Below are 17,601 nucleotides of genomic sequence, written 5' to 3'. Positions count from 1 at the left end.
CCTACTTACTAATGCTGCATGTGCGCCCCGGGGCAAACGACTTAGTATTTTTGAGCCTTATTTCCTTAGCTGTAAAAGGGCGATAATAATACCTGTCCTGACTACCTCAAAGGGCGGTTTTGGTGTTCAAAGGAAGCCATGCATTTACCGGTGTTTTGCGAACTGTAAGGTGCTCCATAAACATAAGTGTTTTTGTTAGTGCATCGCTGAACTTACTGCAAACTCCCAGACAAGGGGCATCTAGGGAGAGCGATTTGGCTCTCCCACGCGGCGACTGTGTTTTCATCAATCCTTATCCCACGTTTATGGGGGTATCTTGCTGAGGAAAACTTTTCGGTGCCTGATGAAAAAAAAAAAACAATCCACTATACAACTAGCAAGGTGGTGTCTGTAAAAGTACCATACAGACAGCGCTTAAGATAAACTGCCAAGAAAACGCCAAGACTGTCAAAAAGGACTTCTCCGTGGAAGCGCAGTCTTCGCTTTACGGAAGATGCGTCGTGAGAGATAGATCATGATGCCGGCCGCCGAATGGAAACATGAATTGGTAGAACTGGTCGTGCGGTAACGTAGTTATTATGTTCCGCTCTGACAGATTTAACGATTTGCCACAATTCCCCGGAATAAGCAAGACGCAACCAGCTTCAGACTCCGACCGGAGAGCGGGAATAACGCGCGCGCACTCGGCTCCAACCGTTCCCGGGTTCCGTGAACGCGCCTCCCCGGCCAGCCAGGGCGCGCGCGCCGCCGCCGGCCCACGTGACCCCGGGAGCGGCGGCGGCGGGGACGGGCGGGGGCTCGGGCCGGCTCCGCAGAGCCGCGCAGGCGCCCCAGGCCTGCGCCGAGCCGAGCCCCTCCTGCTCGCTCCAGGCGTCAAAATGGCGGCGAGGGAAACCTGGAGAAGCCCCGGAGCCTGAGCCACTGACAGGAGCGGAGACGGGAGGTGGCGGCGGCGACGGCAGGAGGAGGATGGCCGGGGGCGCTGGCGCCGGTGCGGACGGCGGTGCAGGCGGCGGCGGCGGCGGGGGCGACGGCCGCGGTCCCAGCGGCGGCAGCAGCAGCAGCGGCGGGAGGAGCCTCCGGGGTGAGTGTCCCTCGATGTCTCTGAGGCTGTGAGCCGAGGCTGTTACCGGCGCGGTGCTGGGCGTCCCGACGAGGAAGGGGCTGTGCGGGGGCCGTGGGGGCGCAGGGCTGGGGCCCGGCCGCCGCGGGGGGCGCGGGGCCGGGGCCGGGGAAGGGTCACTGGTCCGTCTGGGGCTGAGGCGGCGGTGGCAGACTGACTGGTCCCGGTGCGCTCCGCGGGGCGGGCTGGTTAGTGCGCCGCCGTCCCGGGGGCAGAGGCGCGAGGTGTGGCGCTTGGGGCGGGGAGAGCGGCCCGAGGTGGCCGCGGCGGCGGCCCGGCCGGCTCCAGTCTCAGGGCTACGAGGGGCGGGACTCGTCGCTCCCAGGACGCCGGGAAACCGCTCCCGAGACTCGGGCGCGTGTTTACCCGGCTGCGGGGCTGCGACCGCCCCGGGGTGGGCGTGAGAGCTGCCGTCCGGATTCAGGGGTCGAGGAGTGCAGGCCTGTGTACGGCTGCTCCCCGGGGGAGAAGTTAGATTGTCCGGGTAAGTTACTGTTTCGGGATCAAACTGGAATTGCGCTTTGACAGGTTGGGAGAGAGACAAAAACGGAGTCTTTGGTAAAGGATCTTGTGCTTGGAGTACTTGAAAGGCTAAAAGCGTGCATTTTTCATTGTCTCATCATTTGCACAGCTGTTTATGAGATGAGAACTTTCTCACCGTTTGGGGGGAGGAAGCCCTGAGTGGTGTTTCTGCTTTGAACTACAGTAGCAACTCTTCACATTACCAGCACAGATAACAAGTACTCTGGATTAGGCCTAATTCGCAGAAGCAGTCTTGGTTTTTACCAGAGAACTGTTTCCTCTGCTAAAACATCTTACTGTAATGAGGAAATAGGCATTTCTGCAGAATTACATCGTTGTTTCAAGTAGCAGAGTCTTTTGTCTCTGAATAGCATCCATTTCTTTTAGATTGCTGAAATCAATTACTTTCTCCCGGAAATGTGGAAGAAAGATTTGAAATTGCAAGAATCATACATGTTAATGGCAGCTGTGATTAAACTTGTCCTGGAATTTTGAAGTCAGAAAAACCTTTAGCGATCTGATGTGACTTGTTTTAGAACTGGGAAACTAGGCCCAGGGAGATGAGTGACTCTCTGTGGGTTCTGCAGCTGGCCAGGGATTGGACCAAAACTAGGATCTAGGCCTCTCTCCGCCCTATTTAGAGAGCTCTTTTCACTACACTCCTGAGCCTCGTATTCTTCATTGATTGCATTCTTCACCACCATCCTCATTCCTGGGTCTTTGTACAATGTAGTTGAAAGGAGAAATCAGAGAGAGCGCCTCACTGATTCTTGACAGTTACTGTCAGTTACCACAAGTAACTGATGAAGATTTTTTTCCCTGACCTGAATTTAACAAAAACCAACTGACATTTCATTTAGAGTTTTCATAGGTCTGTGACTGACTGTATTTCTGTCCAATTATAGCATTGCTTATTTATGCCTGCATTCAGTAAAACCAGTATTCTGTCCCACAAAACTTAACTACTGTGTTGTTTTGTCGCTCATTACCAGCATTTAAACAGGTTCTTTGTATCAGGCTCTAACTTTAGGATTTAAAACACCTGTGTTGTATTTGCCAGGTTGTACCACCTGGTTTCCACATAGCCACTTGAGTCACAGCAGTTTTCTGTGTTGTGTGTCACAGGTTAACCTTCAGAAATAGTCATGTCAAATGCTTCTGATTTCATATTCTAGTCATTGAAACTCACACACCAGAGTTGTACCTTGTGTTTAGTTACACAGGTGATTATTGAAGATCTGCTTTGTATTTTGCAATACTAGGTGCTACAGGAGAAAGAAACAAGTGAAATATGTAGACTTTGCCCTCAGAAAAGATAAGATGTACCCCTCTGAGTCTAGAAAACAATCTATCAATACAAAGAATGCTGTACGAGTTCTGGTTAGAGGGAGATGAGCGAGGCCTCAGGAGTCTAAATAACTTCCTGGAACACTTGGGACTTGAGCTAGCTTCTGTGAGGGTTTAGATTTACAGAGAGATTGGAGCAGTTACTTTGTGAGGGAAAAGCAAGAGTGTAATGTGGAGATTAGCTTTGGGGGGGGGGAATAGAGAGGGAAACTAGGATGAGCTGACAACTGAATTTCCTTGGGAAGACATTAGACAGTTGAAAGGATATGTTTGTAGAAGGGTTTGAGTACTGGATTGAGGAGATTTGGATTTTTATCCTCTTGTGCAAGGTATGGGGAGCCTTTGAAAGTTTGGAGGCCACACATTAATATGATAAAACTGCCAAGACGCACCTGTCAGTGATCTGTTGGTTGAGTTAGAATGAGGAGAGAGTGGAATGAACCAGGGACAGTAGTAGCTATTGCAGTTACCTGGGTATGAAGAGATGAGATCCTACACTAAGATAGAGTCACTAGGAAAGATTCATAGCAGGTATCATTTTTTTTGTTGCTGTTTTTATTGTGGTAAAATATACATAACATAAAATTTGCCATTTTAACCAGTTTTAAGTGTACAGTTCTGTGGCATTAAGTGTATTCACATTGTTGTGCAACCATTATCACCATCCATCTCTAGAACTCCATTCATCTTCTGCAGCTGAAACTCTATACCCTGTAGACACTAACTCCCCACTTCCCTTTACTCTTAACCCCTGACAACCACTATGCTGCTTTCTGTCTCTACGAATTTGATAACTCTATGTATTTCATGTAAGTAGAATCATACAATGTTTGTCCTCTCGTGACTGGCTTATTTCACTTAGCATAATGTTCATCCATGTTGTAGCATTTGTCAGAATTTCCTTCATTTTTAAGGCTGAATAATATTCCATTGTATGTATTTACTGCATTTCGTTCATCCATTTATCTGTCAGTTGATACTTCATGTGCTTCCACTTTTTGGCCTTTGGAATAATGTTGCCATGAACATAGGTGTGCTCATATCTGTTTGAGTCCCTGCTTTCATTTCATTTGGGTATATATCCAGAAAATTTTACATTCCCACCAGCATGCATCCGGATTCCAGTTTCTCTACATCCTCACCAACACTTGTTGTTTTTATTATTTTGACAACAGCCATCCTAATGGGCGTGAAGTGATATCTCATTGTGGTTTTCACTTGCATTTCTCTAAAGATTAGTGATGTTAGTATCTCTAAAGCTTATCAGCCTTTTGTATATCTTCTTTGGAGAAATAATCTATTTAAGTTCTTTGCCTATTTTTTAATTTAGTTGTTTTTTGTTGTTGTTGTTGAGTTGTAGGAGCTCTTTATGTATTCTGGATACCAATCCCTTATCAGGTAGATGATTTGCAAATATTTTTGCCATTCCATGCATTGCCTTTTCACTCTGTCGAGTGTATTTTGATGCACAAAAGGTTTTTTTTGGTAAGTTTTTAATTTTAATGAAGTCCAGCTGATCTAGGTTTTCTTTTGTTGCTTATACTTTTGGTGTTACATCTGAGAAATTATTGCCAAATCCAGTGTCATGAAGCTTTCCCCCTTTAAAAATCTTCTAAGAGTTTTCCCCTCAAAAAACTCTTATGTTTAGGTCTTTGCATGTGGATATCCAGTTTTTCCAATGCCATTTGTTGAAAAGACTATCTTTTTTCCATTGAATGGTCTGCCCATCTTTGTTGAAAATCACTTGATCATACATTCGAGGGTTTATTTCTGAAATCTGTACTGTTCCATTGGTCTGTAAGTCTGTCTTTGTGCTGTCACCGTACTGTTTTGATTACTCTAGCTTTATAGTAGTTTTGAAATCAGAAGTGTGAGGCCTCCAACATTGTTCTTTTTCAAAATTGTTTTGGCTATTTGGGGTCCCTTGAGATTCCATATGAATTTTAGGATAGATTTTTCTATTTCTGCAAAAAATGTCATTAGGATTTTTTTGATAAGGATTGCATTGAATCTGTAGATTGTTTGGAGTAGTGTTGACATCTCTTCTGGTCTTCCAGTCCGTAAACACCAGATAGATGTCTTTCCATTTATTTGTGTTTAATTTCTTCCCACAACATTTTGTAGTTTTCAGTGTAAAAGTCTTTCATCTCCTTGGTTAAGTTTACTCCTGAGTATTTTATTCTTTTTGGTACTGTTGTAAACGTGATTGATTTCTTAATTTCCTTTGCGGATTGTTCATTGTTAGTGTATAAACACAACTCATTTTTGTGTGTTGATTTTGTATCCTGCAACTTTACTGAATTCATTTATTCTAATGGTGTGTGTGTGTGTGTGTGTGTGTGTGTAATCTTTAGAGTTTTCTACATATAAGGTAAGGTTGTTTTCTAACAAAGATAATTTTATGTCTTCTTTTCCAGTTTGAATGACTTTTCTTTCTTTTTCTTGCCTAATTGCTCTGGCTAGGACTTCCAGTACTGTATTGAATAGAAATGGTGAAAATGCACATCCTTGTCTTGCTCCTCATCTTAGAGGGAACGCTTTCAGTCTTTGACCATAGTATGATGTTAGCTGTGGATTTTCCATACATAACCTTTATTATGTTGAGCTAGTTTCCTTATATTCCTGGTTTGTTGAGTGTTTTAGCAGGTATGTTTTAAGAAAAAAATTCAGTTATGGGTGCTGAGTTTCTACCTGGTGAAAGAAAATTCTTGTGTCATTGGTGGAATGTTTTTGTCAAGTGGTTTTTTTTAAGCATCATCTTTGTACTTTTGCAGTTATGTTCTGGCTGAAAAAAATAGTGCTATAGTTATTCAGTGGGGAAGACTGACACTAATCAAATAATCATACAAATATATGCCTGAGTAACTATAGTACTGTTTTGCTTCCAGCTGTATTCCCAGCATCTAGCATAGTGCCAGGCACATAGGTGCTCACTGAAGTTATTAATTGAATTTAAAAGCAGAAGACTAAGATTTAACCCAATAAGCTAAAAAATATATTGTTTATAATTTTTATAGAAAGTGTTTATTCTATTTTAAACCACCTTCCCTCTTAACCCAATCTTGGTACAGTGGAAATAAAACAAAATCAGACTTCTCCACTCTAAAATAAAACAGGCAAGTGACTTTTTCTAAAACAATTATCTTTTTTAAGATGAGACAGCATTTTTCTTTTTAAGTTGATGCTAATGGAAGTTGGTTATCAGAATCTGAAATTTCAAAGGGAAGCATAATTTAAAGGAAACTTTTCATGTACCTACTAACTTCAGATTTATAATGAAATTCAAACATTCAGTACCTAGTTTATTTACAAAACAAGTTCAAAAATTTTTATGCAAGCTTCAGTTCTTTTAATTTTTAAATTTTTGGCAGTCTAAATTTGACATTACAAGTTGAGTCTTTCACAGCATCCTTACTATCTCAAATAATGTAGAAGCTTCAAAAACATATAATGTACTAAGTTTTATAAATTGACATTAAATCCATATAATGAACATTATGTTAGAGTTGGAATAAACGGAAATCACTTTAATTCAATACACAGAACATCCTTTAAATCACAAGATTCAAAAAATCTGCTTTTTTGAGCATTATTGGAGTTTTTAGACATAGTTGTGATGTTATTAGAACACTGGACTGGGAATCAAACCTCCATTCAGATTCTGATTACTATTTATAGTTTTGCAATCTTAAGCAATCCATTTTACCTGTCTGAGGCTTAATTTTTCCTCATCTGTAAGAGGGAAAACACACACACACACACACACACACACACACACAGTGTTTTACATAGCAGCTTTGCCACCTTGTCTTTTTTATTCCATTCTTTCCCTCCCTGTTAACCACTTACTAGTCTGGACTATTTATTGAACAGCCTACCAGTGGAGTCTCTGCCGTTTGTTCTCCCACTTTTCCTCTCCTTCTCTGGCTGTTCTCTATATTGCTACCACACTTTTTTAAAAATGCAATTGGAGGATGTTACTTCCCTACCTAAAAAACTTGTGTTGACTTCCCATTGTCTATTGGATAAAGTCCAAACTCACAACAGTTTGTAGACTGTGTCTAACGTTATATTTCCCATTACTCTAGTCATACGAAGCTGTTTCTTGTTCCTTCTACTTCTGTTTTTCATGTGTTTATCCCAGTACTTGGAGTTCTCCTGTTCTTTGCCATCCAGGAGACTCTGAGAAGATGACTCATCACCCATTTCAGTGGTAGATTTTGATTACTCTAAGCCAATCAGCTCAAGGCATTTCCCTGTAAATTATTATTTGTCCCAGTTAGATTGAAAGGAAAGAGACATTCTATTTCTGGGGGAGAGGATTTTTTCCCCTATTGTTTGTGAGCAAGAGAACATGCGGCCTCAGTCACCACTGGCAGCTGTCTTGTGACCACAGGGGATGATGAAACATGCCCTGAGGTTGGCAGAACAGAGAGGTAGAATGAATGTAGGTGCATGACATTATTTTAGACACGTATTGTGCTGGGCCTGGGGCTCTCACTACCGTGGGATTTCTCCTTGTGAATAAATTCCTGTTGTTTAAGCCAATTCTTTGGGGTTATTTGCCATCAGAAGTCTGATTCTTACAGTCATCTTTATTCTTCAAGACCCGTTCAAAAGTTAGTTTTACCAGTAATCATACACTCACTCCCTTAGTACTTTGGACCTTTCTTCCAGTCCTTATTTACTTTATTATCATCAGTTGCTTGTGTGTCTAACTCTTCCACGTAACTCTTTGTACTTTGAGCCAAAGCCTGTAGGATGTAGCACAGCGTCTGGTAAACTATAGATACTCAGTGAGTTGTTAGGATGAAATAATAACATGAGTAAGTGCTTTGTAAACAAATTTTTAATAAATATGAGGTATGTTATTGAGTTTAAAACTAAAGTGAGATGGAAAAATCAATTAGGCCAGGCATGCAAAGTGTTCTTTGCTTGTCCTTAATTGTTTTCTAAAAATATTCACTTAGATAAAAAGTTTGACAGTCTCTTCTGGCTACAATTCCTTAAATTTTATGAACACTCTTACCTACTTAAAGCAGGAATCATGGAAGGAGCAATAATGAATTGTGTTGTTAGTGTGCAGTTTCCTTCCTTCTTTAGGGGGAGACTGAATGCCAGAATTTCAAGTATAGTGTCTTTTTTCCCTATATTCTGAAATTATACTTATTTAATTTGTTTTATCTGGAATTTACTTTTGAGTTGTTCTTTAGAGAAAAATTCCATAACATGCTTCATAAGAATTAATTGTGCGGGCTTCCCTGGTGGCGCAGTGGTTGGGAGTCCGCCTGCCGATGCTGGGGACGCGGGTTCGTGCCCCGGTCCGGGAGGATCCCACATGCCGCGGAGCGGCTGGGCCCGTGAGCCGTGGCCGCTGAGCCTGCCCGTCCGGAGCCTGTGCTCCGCAACGGGAGAGGCCACAACAGTGAGAGGCCCGCGTAACGCAAAAAAAAAAAAAAAAAAAAAAAAAAAAAAAAAAGAACTAATTGTGCTTGTCTTCAGACTTTCCCAAAATATTTCTTGCTTGCTTGAGACTAGACATGAGAATTTTCTGGTTAGGAAAAAAGCTTTGAGGCAGAACTAGATGAGTTTGTAGTGAATGTTAGTAATAGCTTATGACAGAGAAATCTCATTATAGCCTTAATTATGAAGTCTGACAAGGGAGGAAGGATAGGGAAGGAGAGTTAAAATTCCCAACTTGGTGTACCTCACCATTTGTTGCCTTCAGCCAAATAAAACTTTGACATGGTAATTTGTAGTTATTTTAAAAACAAGGTAAGGAGGAATACAGTACACATTAGAAATTGTAAAATCATCTGTTGGGATGAGTATGAAAAGACAAATTTGTCTATGAAGAACAGCCTTCTTGTTTTGAAGTCTAGTTGTTTGTTCCCTTGGTACCTTAGTTTCCACATCTGTAAAATGAACAGTATCACCCTCTTTAGGGTTCTTTGATTAATTAAGGTAATCTATGTGAAAACACAATATAGTGTTCTGAGCATAGATGCTCAGGCATTCCTTTTTTTTTTTTAAGCAGAGATTATTTTATTTTTTATTTTTTAAAAAATACTTATTTATTTGGCTGCACCGGGCCTTCCTTGTGGCACGTGGGATCTTTAGTTGCGGCACACTGGATCTTTAGTTGCGTCATGCGGGATCTAGTTCCCTGACCAGGGATCAAACCTGGGCCCCCTGCATTGGGAGCACGGAGTCTTAACCCGGAGTCTTAACCGCTGGACCACCTTGGGAAGTCCCTCAGGCATTCTTTTTATTTATTTTATTTTATTTATTTATTTTTTTTATGATACACGGGCCTCCCACTGTCGTGGCCTCTCCCGCTGCGGAGCACAGGCTCCGGACGCGCAGGCCCAGCGGCCATGGCTCACGGGTCTAGCCGCTGCGCGGCATGTGGGATCCTCCCGGACCGGGGCACGAACCCGCGTCCCCTGCGTCGGCAGGCAGACTCTTAACCACTGCGCCACCAGGGAAGCCTCCTCTCTGCCTTTTAGAGCATTATTTTGGCATCCCAACCCCTCCCCACCATTACCTTCACCAAGAAAAAAGTTCACACTTATTGTCAGTCTTAGTTCTTATCTCAGATGTCACTTTCTCAACAGCCCCATAAGGTAAATACTTTTAAATATTATCATCAGATACAGAAAAGGTAAACAATTTGACCAAGATTACAAAGCTTATAAATGGCAGATCTAGATCCAAACCTAGACAGTTTGGCTCTAGAGTTCATCTTCACTAATCTGTGCTTCCTCTACATTGTAACTGCCTATTTATCAGCTTGTCCCTAAGTAATTTTAAACCAAAAATGATGTCTACCTAGTTCATTGTTATATCCTCATGTGCCTATTATCAGCACATAGTAGGTGCTCAGAAAATGTTTAAATGAGTGACTGTCTCTTATTTGAGGGCAGAATTTGTGATTAAACTCCTCTTAGTACCTTTCACTTAATACATATCAGTAAATAGTCTTTTCCTGCTTATGATACAAAGTGAAATTTATATGATCAAGTTCACTGTGGCTTTGAAATATATTTCACTTTGTAACCAAAGATAGTTACAGCCCCATTTTTATAATCACTGTTAACTCATTTTATCCTTTTATAGCAGTGTTACTTGGCATCTTAAACTGGTGCTTTTGTAGGCTTCCTTTTCACATGGTATCCCTATGAACTGTTAAAATACAGATTATTTGTAACTCATTTCTAAGTGGTGCATAGGAGATTTTACAAAATAAAATTACACTAGTATATGCACTCTGGTCATTTATATCTATTAACCTTTTAATGGATGTGATTGCCATACATATATGGAACTTAGAAAAAAATAGAAGTACCCACATTTTAAACCTTGATGGTATCCCGAAAGATAAATGGTTTATCTATATAGAATAGTCACAGGGTAAATAATGATTTAAGGCATGCACATTGTCGTTCACGTTGATGGGAGAAATTGGAATGTTGTATTTCAATACACTTTTCAAACAAGTAATGCCTGAAGCTCCTTCCAGGTTCATGCTCTAATCAGGGTCAGTAGGTTAAGAGAACCAGAAAAGTCTTCCTCCTCCATGAATGTTCTCACTTTACCAAAGACTTTGCTTCTTTGGTTAATCATTCTCTCTTCCATATCCCCTATGCTCTGGAACAGGGTTTCTCAACTTTGACACTGCTGACATGTTGGGCCAGATAATTCTTTGTTGTGGGGCGCTGTCCTGTACTTGCCAAATGTTTAGCAGCATTCCCAGCCTCTACTCACTAGGTTCCGGTAGTACCCTTCTTCACTCCCAGTTCTGGCAACCAAAAACGTCTCCCGGGGAGCGGAGTCACCCAGCTGAAAACCAGTGCTTCACTGCCTCATCCCTACTCATTTGTTACAGTATCTCCCTCTCTTTCATACACACACCTTTCCAGACTTTCACATCCTCTCTATCACTGCCTCGCTTCTTGGCACCTTTTGCAGTCTTTTTTGAAAAGAGTTATAAAACATCTGCTCACTCCAATTTTACTTCGGTTCAGTTTCCTCTCTTCAGTTCCATGAAACCACATTTTTCTGGTTTTCCTTTACATCTGTGGCTGCTCCATTTTGGTCTTCTTTATCTGCTCTACTCACTGGACAATGGCATAATCTTTGCTTCTTTCTTACTTTTTCTTATCTCGTCAACTCCTGCCTTTCTTGCCTCATTTCTTTGTATGTTGTCCCTCATATACCTATTAACTCTTAAGCTGTTCTCTCTGTTGAAACGCCCTTACCTATGTTTCTCGCTATTTAAATTCTAACATCCTTCAAGAACCAAAGCAGGTGTCATCTTTCCATGAAAGCCTTTTCTAATAACTAAAGCCTTTTCTAGTCCTCTCACTTCCATGCCATGTTCCTGTTCTTTCTCTCTGTCTTCCACTTGCAGCTTTCTGTTATTTATGTATTGGAATGTGTCCTGCACTAGACAGTAAGCTCATCTTTGTGTCCCTGACATTACCAGGCTACGTGCCCTGCACATAGTTGGTGTTTAGATAGTTGTTGCAGCAGTGATGAGGAGGCAGCGGTAGAGCGGAAAGGATTTAGTAAAAACAGTGATGACCTGAGAGGTTGTTCAAAGTAGGAGAAAAAGAAGAAAACGGAAGAAAATTTAAAACTGCTCATGGAATTCTTTACATTCTCTCCTTTTACGGTTTCTTTGATATGGGCCTTTTCTGGTTTCATTCTCCATTTCTAAGCACCTTATTTATTAAGGACCCGTTATGAGCCAGGCACTCTTCAAGATACTTGGAATACAGTTACTGGAAAAGGAAACAGTCCTAATACTGTCGGAACTTAGTCTCTTGGAGGATGTAGAAATCTTCACAATTAATTGCCCCTACGGAGTGGTAAGTACTGAAATTGAAGTGTATCCAAAACTTGCAGGTAGCACAGAGGAAAGGGGTGACTTCTCAATTTGAAATAAACCTCATTCAGATGCCACTTCTTACATGCAACCTATTCTGGCCACTACCCAGCCTGATTAGTGTTTTCCATGCTTTCCTTTACTCTGTTCTCTTTCAGCTACCAAATTATAAGCATTTCCTGTGCCTCAGTACTTAGCCTTCCGTTCATTCTTTTATATCCTTTTCTTTAGGAAATGGATTTAGTTTTGAGGCTTCAGCCGACAAGTTTCAAAGCCATACCAGCTACAACAAAACATTTTTTTTGTTGTGAAATAATACACATGCAGAGAAGCATAGTAAACAAATTTAAGTTTAACTTATTTTTTTAACAAATTATTTTAAAGCTGACACCACCGTGGTCACGAAACAGTGGAAGTATGCTCCAAGTATACTTGGAGTATGCTCCAAGCCCCACTCATGCCTCTTCTCAATCACAGCCACCTTAAAGGTCACCGCTATTCTGCTTTTTATGGTAATTGCTTCTAAGATTTTTTTTTTAAAAAAGAAGCAGCCCTGTACTTGAATACCAACTAGATATTTATTCCAAAACAATATAGTTTCATTTTGGGAGACTGGGAGACAGAGGTGGAGGGAGACATTTCAGAGTATTCTATCTTGTTCTTGCACTGAAACCCCGAAGAACATCCCCAGGTTCACTAGAAGGACTCACCTGACAGAGCATATAGTCATACTCAAGGAGATCATTTATTACGGCACAGGATACAAAACAAAATCAGCAAAGAAAAAGACACATGAGGCTAAGTACAAAGAAAAACAAGCGCAAGTTTCCAAGAGGTCTCTTCCGGTGGAGTCACACAGGTCACACTTAGTTCCTCCAGCATTGACTTGTGACAGCACAAGTGAAATATTGTCTACTAGGGAAGCTCATTAGAGACTCAGCACCTAGGGTTTTTACTGATGGCTGGTCACACAGGCATCTACTACTTAACATGTATCAAAATTCCAGGCTCCCAGAAGGAAAGCAAACATGCAGCATAAACCATACTGTTTGCACAAGCAGTTTAGGTACAGTGAGCTGTCCTTATCAGTTAAGGAATGGTAAAAACACGGAAGGTCCAAGTTCCCAAAGACCAACCGGGGCCAGCCTTTCCAGCAGGCCTTTCTAAGTATAGCAGTTTCAGGCCTGCTGTGGCTAACTTTTTTCTGCTTGATATTTTTCAATTCAAAATTTAAATAAATAAAAACTCAGCTTTCAAATTGTGTCATTTTCTCGTAAAATGTATCAACACTAACCCAGTGCAAACCTTCGCTTTATACCTCCACTACTATCATATGATTGAAAGTATGTTCTGTGGAACATTGGACATGGCCTATTACTGGTTTTTCTTAGATTAAAGTTCAGGAATACTGAATTAAGCAAAGTTATACAGGTTACTTAGCTGCAAGACTCTCAGCCTTTTGCAGTGATGTGTGTGACCTGGCCTCTATCTACCTGTCTTGCCTCATCTTACATTACCTCCCTTCCCTACTTCCCCTGCGTCAGCCACCTTGGCCTTCTTGCTCTTCCTAGAATTTGCTAAACTATTGACTCTGCTGTAACTCCCCAGCATCACATCACTACTACCTCTGTCAATAAATAATATCAAGCTTTATTTATTTATTTATTTATTTATTTATTTATTTATTTATTTATTATTTGGTTGCACTGGGTGTTGGTTGCAGCAGGCAGGCTCCTTAGTTGTGGCATGCATGTGGGATCTAGTTCCCTGACCAGGGATCAAACCCAGGCCTGCTGCACTGGGAGCACAGAGTCTTATCCACTGCACCACCAGGGAAGTCCCTCAAGCATTATTTATGTTTATTTGTATTTATGTATGTGTTTAAGATCTTTCTTCTGTATGCTGTATCTGTTCTTTATGTCTTGTGGGCTTATTAATGTCAATACATCAACTTATTCTTTCTCATAGCAGCCCATGCCTTTCATGGCATTTATCTCAGTGTATGATTTTATTTTTTGTAATTATTTGTTTAAATGTCCATTTCTCTCACTTGATTGTAAGCAACGTGAAAACCAAGACTGTTTTGTTCACAACTATAACCTTCAACACTTAGCACAGAGCACATAATTGGTACTCAGATTCTTAATGAATAATATAAATAATTCTACAAAGCTGGGCTATAGTAAACTGTGTTTCCCAAACTAACCAAGACTTTTTTTTAAGGCTCATTTCATTGTATTTTGCAAGACTGATGTTGTGTAGAATACACTTTGGAAAATACTGATATACTTTAAAGTGTAAAATACTTTACATAGGTAGGATTTGTAGCTAGGAGTTTGTATTTATTGCATATTCTTGACTGAACCTCCGTTAGGAAGATTAATTTAGTGTTGGTGTGCTAGATGAATTAGACTGGAAGCAGAGACCAAGATTGATTTTTGTGACAATTCAAGAGAGGTAATAAACAGTGACTTAGTCTAAGTGATTTGCAGTGGGATTGGTGAACCAGTTTGATATAGAGGAGAAGGATGAGGGAAAGACGCCTGCAGTTCTGACACTGGATGCCCAGGATGTCTTCAGCAAACGACATTTGAATAGATTGGAGTAATTGAGTTTCTTCCTCCGGAAAGCATGCTCCTGTTAATCTGGAAAATATATCCATCTTGTTTCCAGGCAACACCAGATAATTAAATTACCTTCATATTTAGGAATTAATAAATTTTTAAAAATTAGCATACTGAATTACTTAATAATAACTGTGCTGTAAACCCTTTAACTGTCTAATGACAGCTTTCTGCTGTGGTTGAAGAGTGTGTTTACCTACATACTCTAATTTGGAGATGACAACAAAAATTGAGAACTTTTTTCTATATTGTTCTAACTAATTACATATGTATATATAAATCTGATTTCTGATGTTAAAGTGTTTACAGGAAGGAGCATGAAACTCAGACATTACTAAAGGAAAAGACTGAAACAAGTGACTATTTAAAAAATTTAAACATTTATGACAAAAGCCATTATAGTTTTAAAAGGCTAATATGAATATTCTCCCCTGATATTTTAACATTAATATAAAAAGTGTCACAAATTAATAAAAAGAACAGCCACATAGAAGAATGGGCAAAGATTATAAAGAAACACAGAGGCTGATAAATATATTGAGATCCAGTTTCACTTATAATTTTTTTAAATGAAGATTAAAATAATGAGTTCATTTTTTTCCTCCATCAGATTGGCAAAGATTAATAACAACCAGAGTTTTGATGTTCTCATGCAAAGTTGATAGGAATGTAAATTGTAACTTTTCTGACTAATACATCTCCAAATTAGAAATATATATACCCATTTATCCAGTAATACGATTTCTTTTTAATTTTTTTTTGGTCGCACCTAGCGGCACATGGGATCTTAGTTCCCGGAACAGGGATCAAACTCATGCCCCCTGGTTTGGAAGCACAGAGTCTTAACCACTGGACTGCCAGGGAAGTCCCAGTAATACTATTTCTTGATATTTATTCTACTGGCATAGTTTACAGCGGTTGAAGATAGAGGTAAAAGGATTGCAGGACTGTTTATAATATTGAAAAATTGGAAATGATTCTCAATATGTTTTGGTGAAATAAATTATGGCATATTTATACAGCACAGTTCTATTTAGGGGTCTTTAAAAGGTGAAGTAAAATTTGTATGTACACGTGTTTCTATATCCCTGGTATATTATGAAATGAAAATATTTTTTTACAGAACTCTTTGTTAAATATCCCTACTTAAAACTATTTATGTCAAAAATGCTAGAAGGGCTTCCCTGGTGGCGCAGTGGTTGAGAGTCCGCCTGCCGATGCAGGGGGCACGGGTTCGTGCCCCGGTCCGGGAGGATCCCACATGCCGCGGTGCGGCTGGGCCCGTGAGCCATGGCCGCTGGGCCTGCACGTCCGGAGCCTGTGCTCCGCAACGGGAGAGGCCACAACAGTGAGAGGCCCGCGTACCGCAAAAAAAAAAAAAAAAAAAAAAATGCTAGAAAAGCAGAAATCAAATTGTTACTTGTTGTCTATGTGAGAAGGGAGGCAGATTTTAGGGAATTGCCTTTTTTTTTTTTTTTTTCTGCAGTATGCGGGCCTCTCACTGCTGTGGCCTCTCCCGTTGCGGAGCACAGGCTACGGACGCGCAGGCTCAGCGGCCATGGCTCACAGGCCCAGTCGTTCCGCGGCATGTGGGATCCTCCCGGACCGGGGCACGAACCCGTGCCCCCTGCATCGGCAGGCGGACTCTCAACCACTGCGCCACCAGGGAAGCCCTAGGGAATTGCCTTTTGTCATACTCTCCTGTGTAGGTTTTTTGGTTTTTGTTTTTAATTTAAACAACAAAAGTATAATTCTCATAAGTGAATGGGGAAACATTAAGGTTCTGGGGTGGGTAGGATAGAGAAAGTTTAACATGTATCTTGTTCTTTGTATATTATGATCTGTTCTACAATCTTTAAAATTCTTATGAGTCAACAGTGTAACTCTCAACTTTTCAAACTCTAGTAATAGAAGGCAAAAACACTTCTGGGGAGAGAAAGAAATACAGCTAAAAATTACAGAGATGCTAAAAATTATTTTTCCATATTTTCAATAAAGAAAATAAACTAATATTTTAATCTTGTAAAGCAGTAAAACTAAGAGGGGGGAGGGGATGTACACTGCTTGATGGTGGTGCTTGTGTACTGTCCCCAAATAGTATGATTAGTTTTCTATTCAAATTAGATACCCCATCTGAAAATGTTCTTAGGAGCACAATGACTTTTCATCAGAAATTTAATAATTAAACATACACGTTGAATAATTATTTAGGGATTTAAAATTCAACAAAACTAATGGTCTCTTCTTTATGCAAAGGAAATGTGTGGGTATGGAGAAAAATAATTAGATTAATAATACGGAGTCCTGTAGCTAATCATCAAATTTGGAAACAACCCCCTAAAATATTGTTCTTAAATTTAAACTAATTCACCTGCTTGATGTCTAGCAGTGAAACATCTGTAACGTGGTTCACTTTAACTTTTTGTTTTTAATGACTATTTACACTAAAAGTTAGCCATTTCTATTCTTGGATAACCTACTTAAATATTGGTATTAATTTTACATTTAATACACATCCAAATGCATAATAGTTTTCAAGTTTAACATTAAATGTACGTTTAATTTTCATAAGTGAGAAAATTTCTACATTTAAAATTATTTCGAAGAATTTAGTATCTTTTAATGATTCTTTCACTGGTTTTGGTTTTCTTATCCTATTTAAAATGATCATCACTAGTTTTCCCTAGTGATTATTCCTAGGCTGTTCATGACTCCTTAAAGATTATCTTTTAAAAATCGTTTAAAAAGCTAAGAGATAACATATTTCTGACCATGCTGAATGTGCATTTATGAAGCAGGTATTTTATTTAGGAAGTATTTTATAACTAGAAATATTAAGAATACCAAGAGTATATAGTATCAATATGAATCTGCACTGTAGCCAGAGTTCTAAGAACCAGGCTCACCTCATTTATCTGCATTTTCCCCCTCATTTTCTAGCTTAAAAAATTTTAATGGTTACCCTTAAAAGAATGTTGCATAAACTGGTCGAATGGGATGTACTTTTAAAAATATTCTTTTAAGAATACATTTTTAATCGGGGGAAAAAAAAGTAGCAGCAGGAGACTGACAGCTGTTTTGAATTATAATAGGTT

The 17,601-nt window shown here is 40.1% G+C and overlaps 1 protein-coding gene across 3 annotated transcripts in view; it reads left to right on the top strand.

Annotated features, from left to right (window-relative positions):
- Positions 1-824: 824 nt before the first annotated feature.
- Positions 825-17,601, top strand: part of BTBD7 (BTB domain containing 7) — a 79,675-nt gene continuing 62,898 nt past the window's right edge. Inside the window, exon 1 of one of the 3 annotated variants that reach the window (XM_082619517.1) lies at positions 825-1,084. In XM_082619517.1, the coding sequence (XP_082475643.1) occupies positions 970-1,084 (115 nt within the window). In that variant the 5' untranslated portion in view covers positions 825-969. Of the gene's footprint in view, positions 1,085-1,505; positions 1,608-17,601 lie in introns of those variants that run through there. The other 2 variants (XM_082619515.1, XM_082619516.1) reach the window with 2 other exon arrangements.

The sequence above is a fragment of the Mesoplodon mirus genome (genome assembly GCF_964341445.2).
Source record: "Mesoplodon mirus genome assembly, chromosome: 4".
In the NCBI taxonomy this organism is placed as follows: Eukaryota; Metazoa; Chordata; class Mammalia; order Artiodactyla; family Ziphiidae; genus Mesoplodon; species Mesoplodon mirus.
This window is presented reverse-complemented; position numbering and strand designations above follow the sequence as displayed.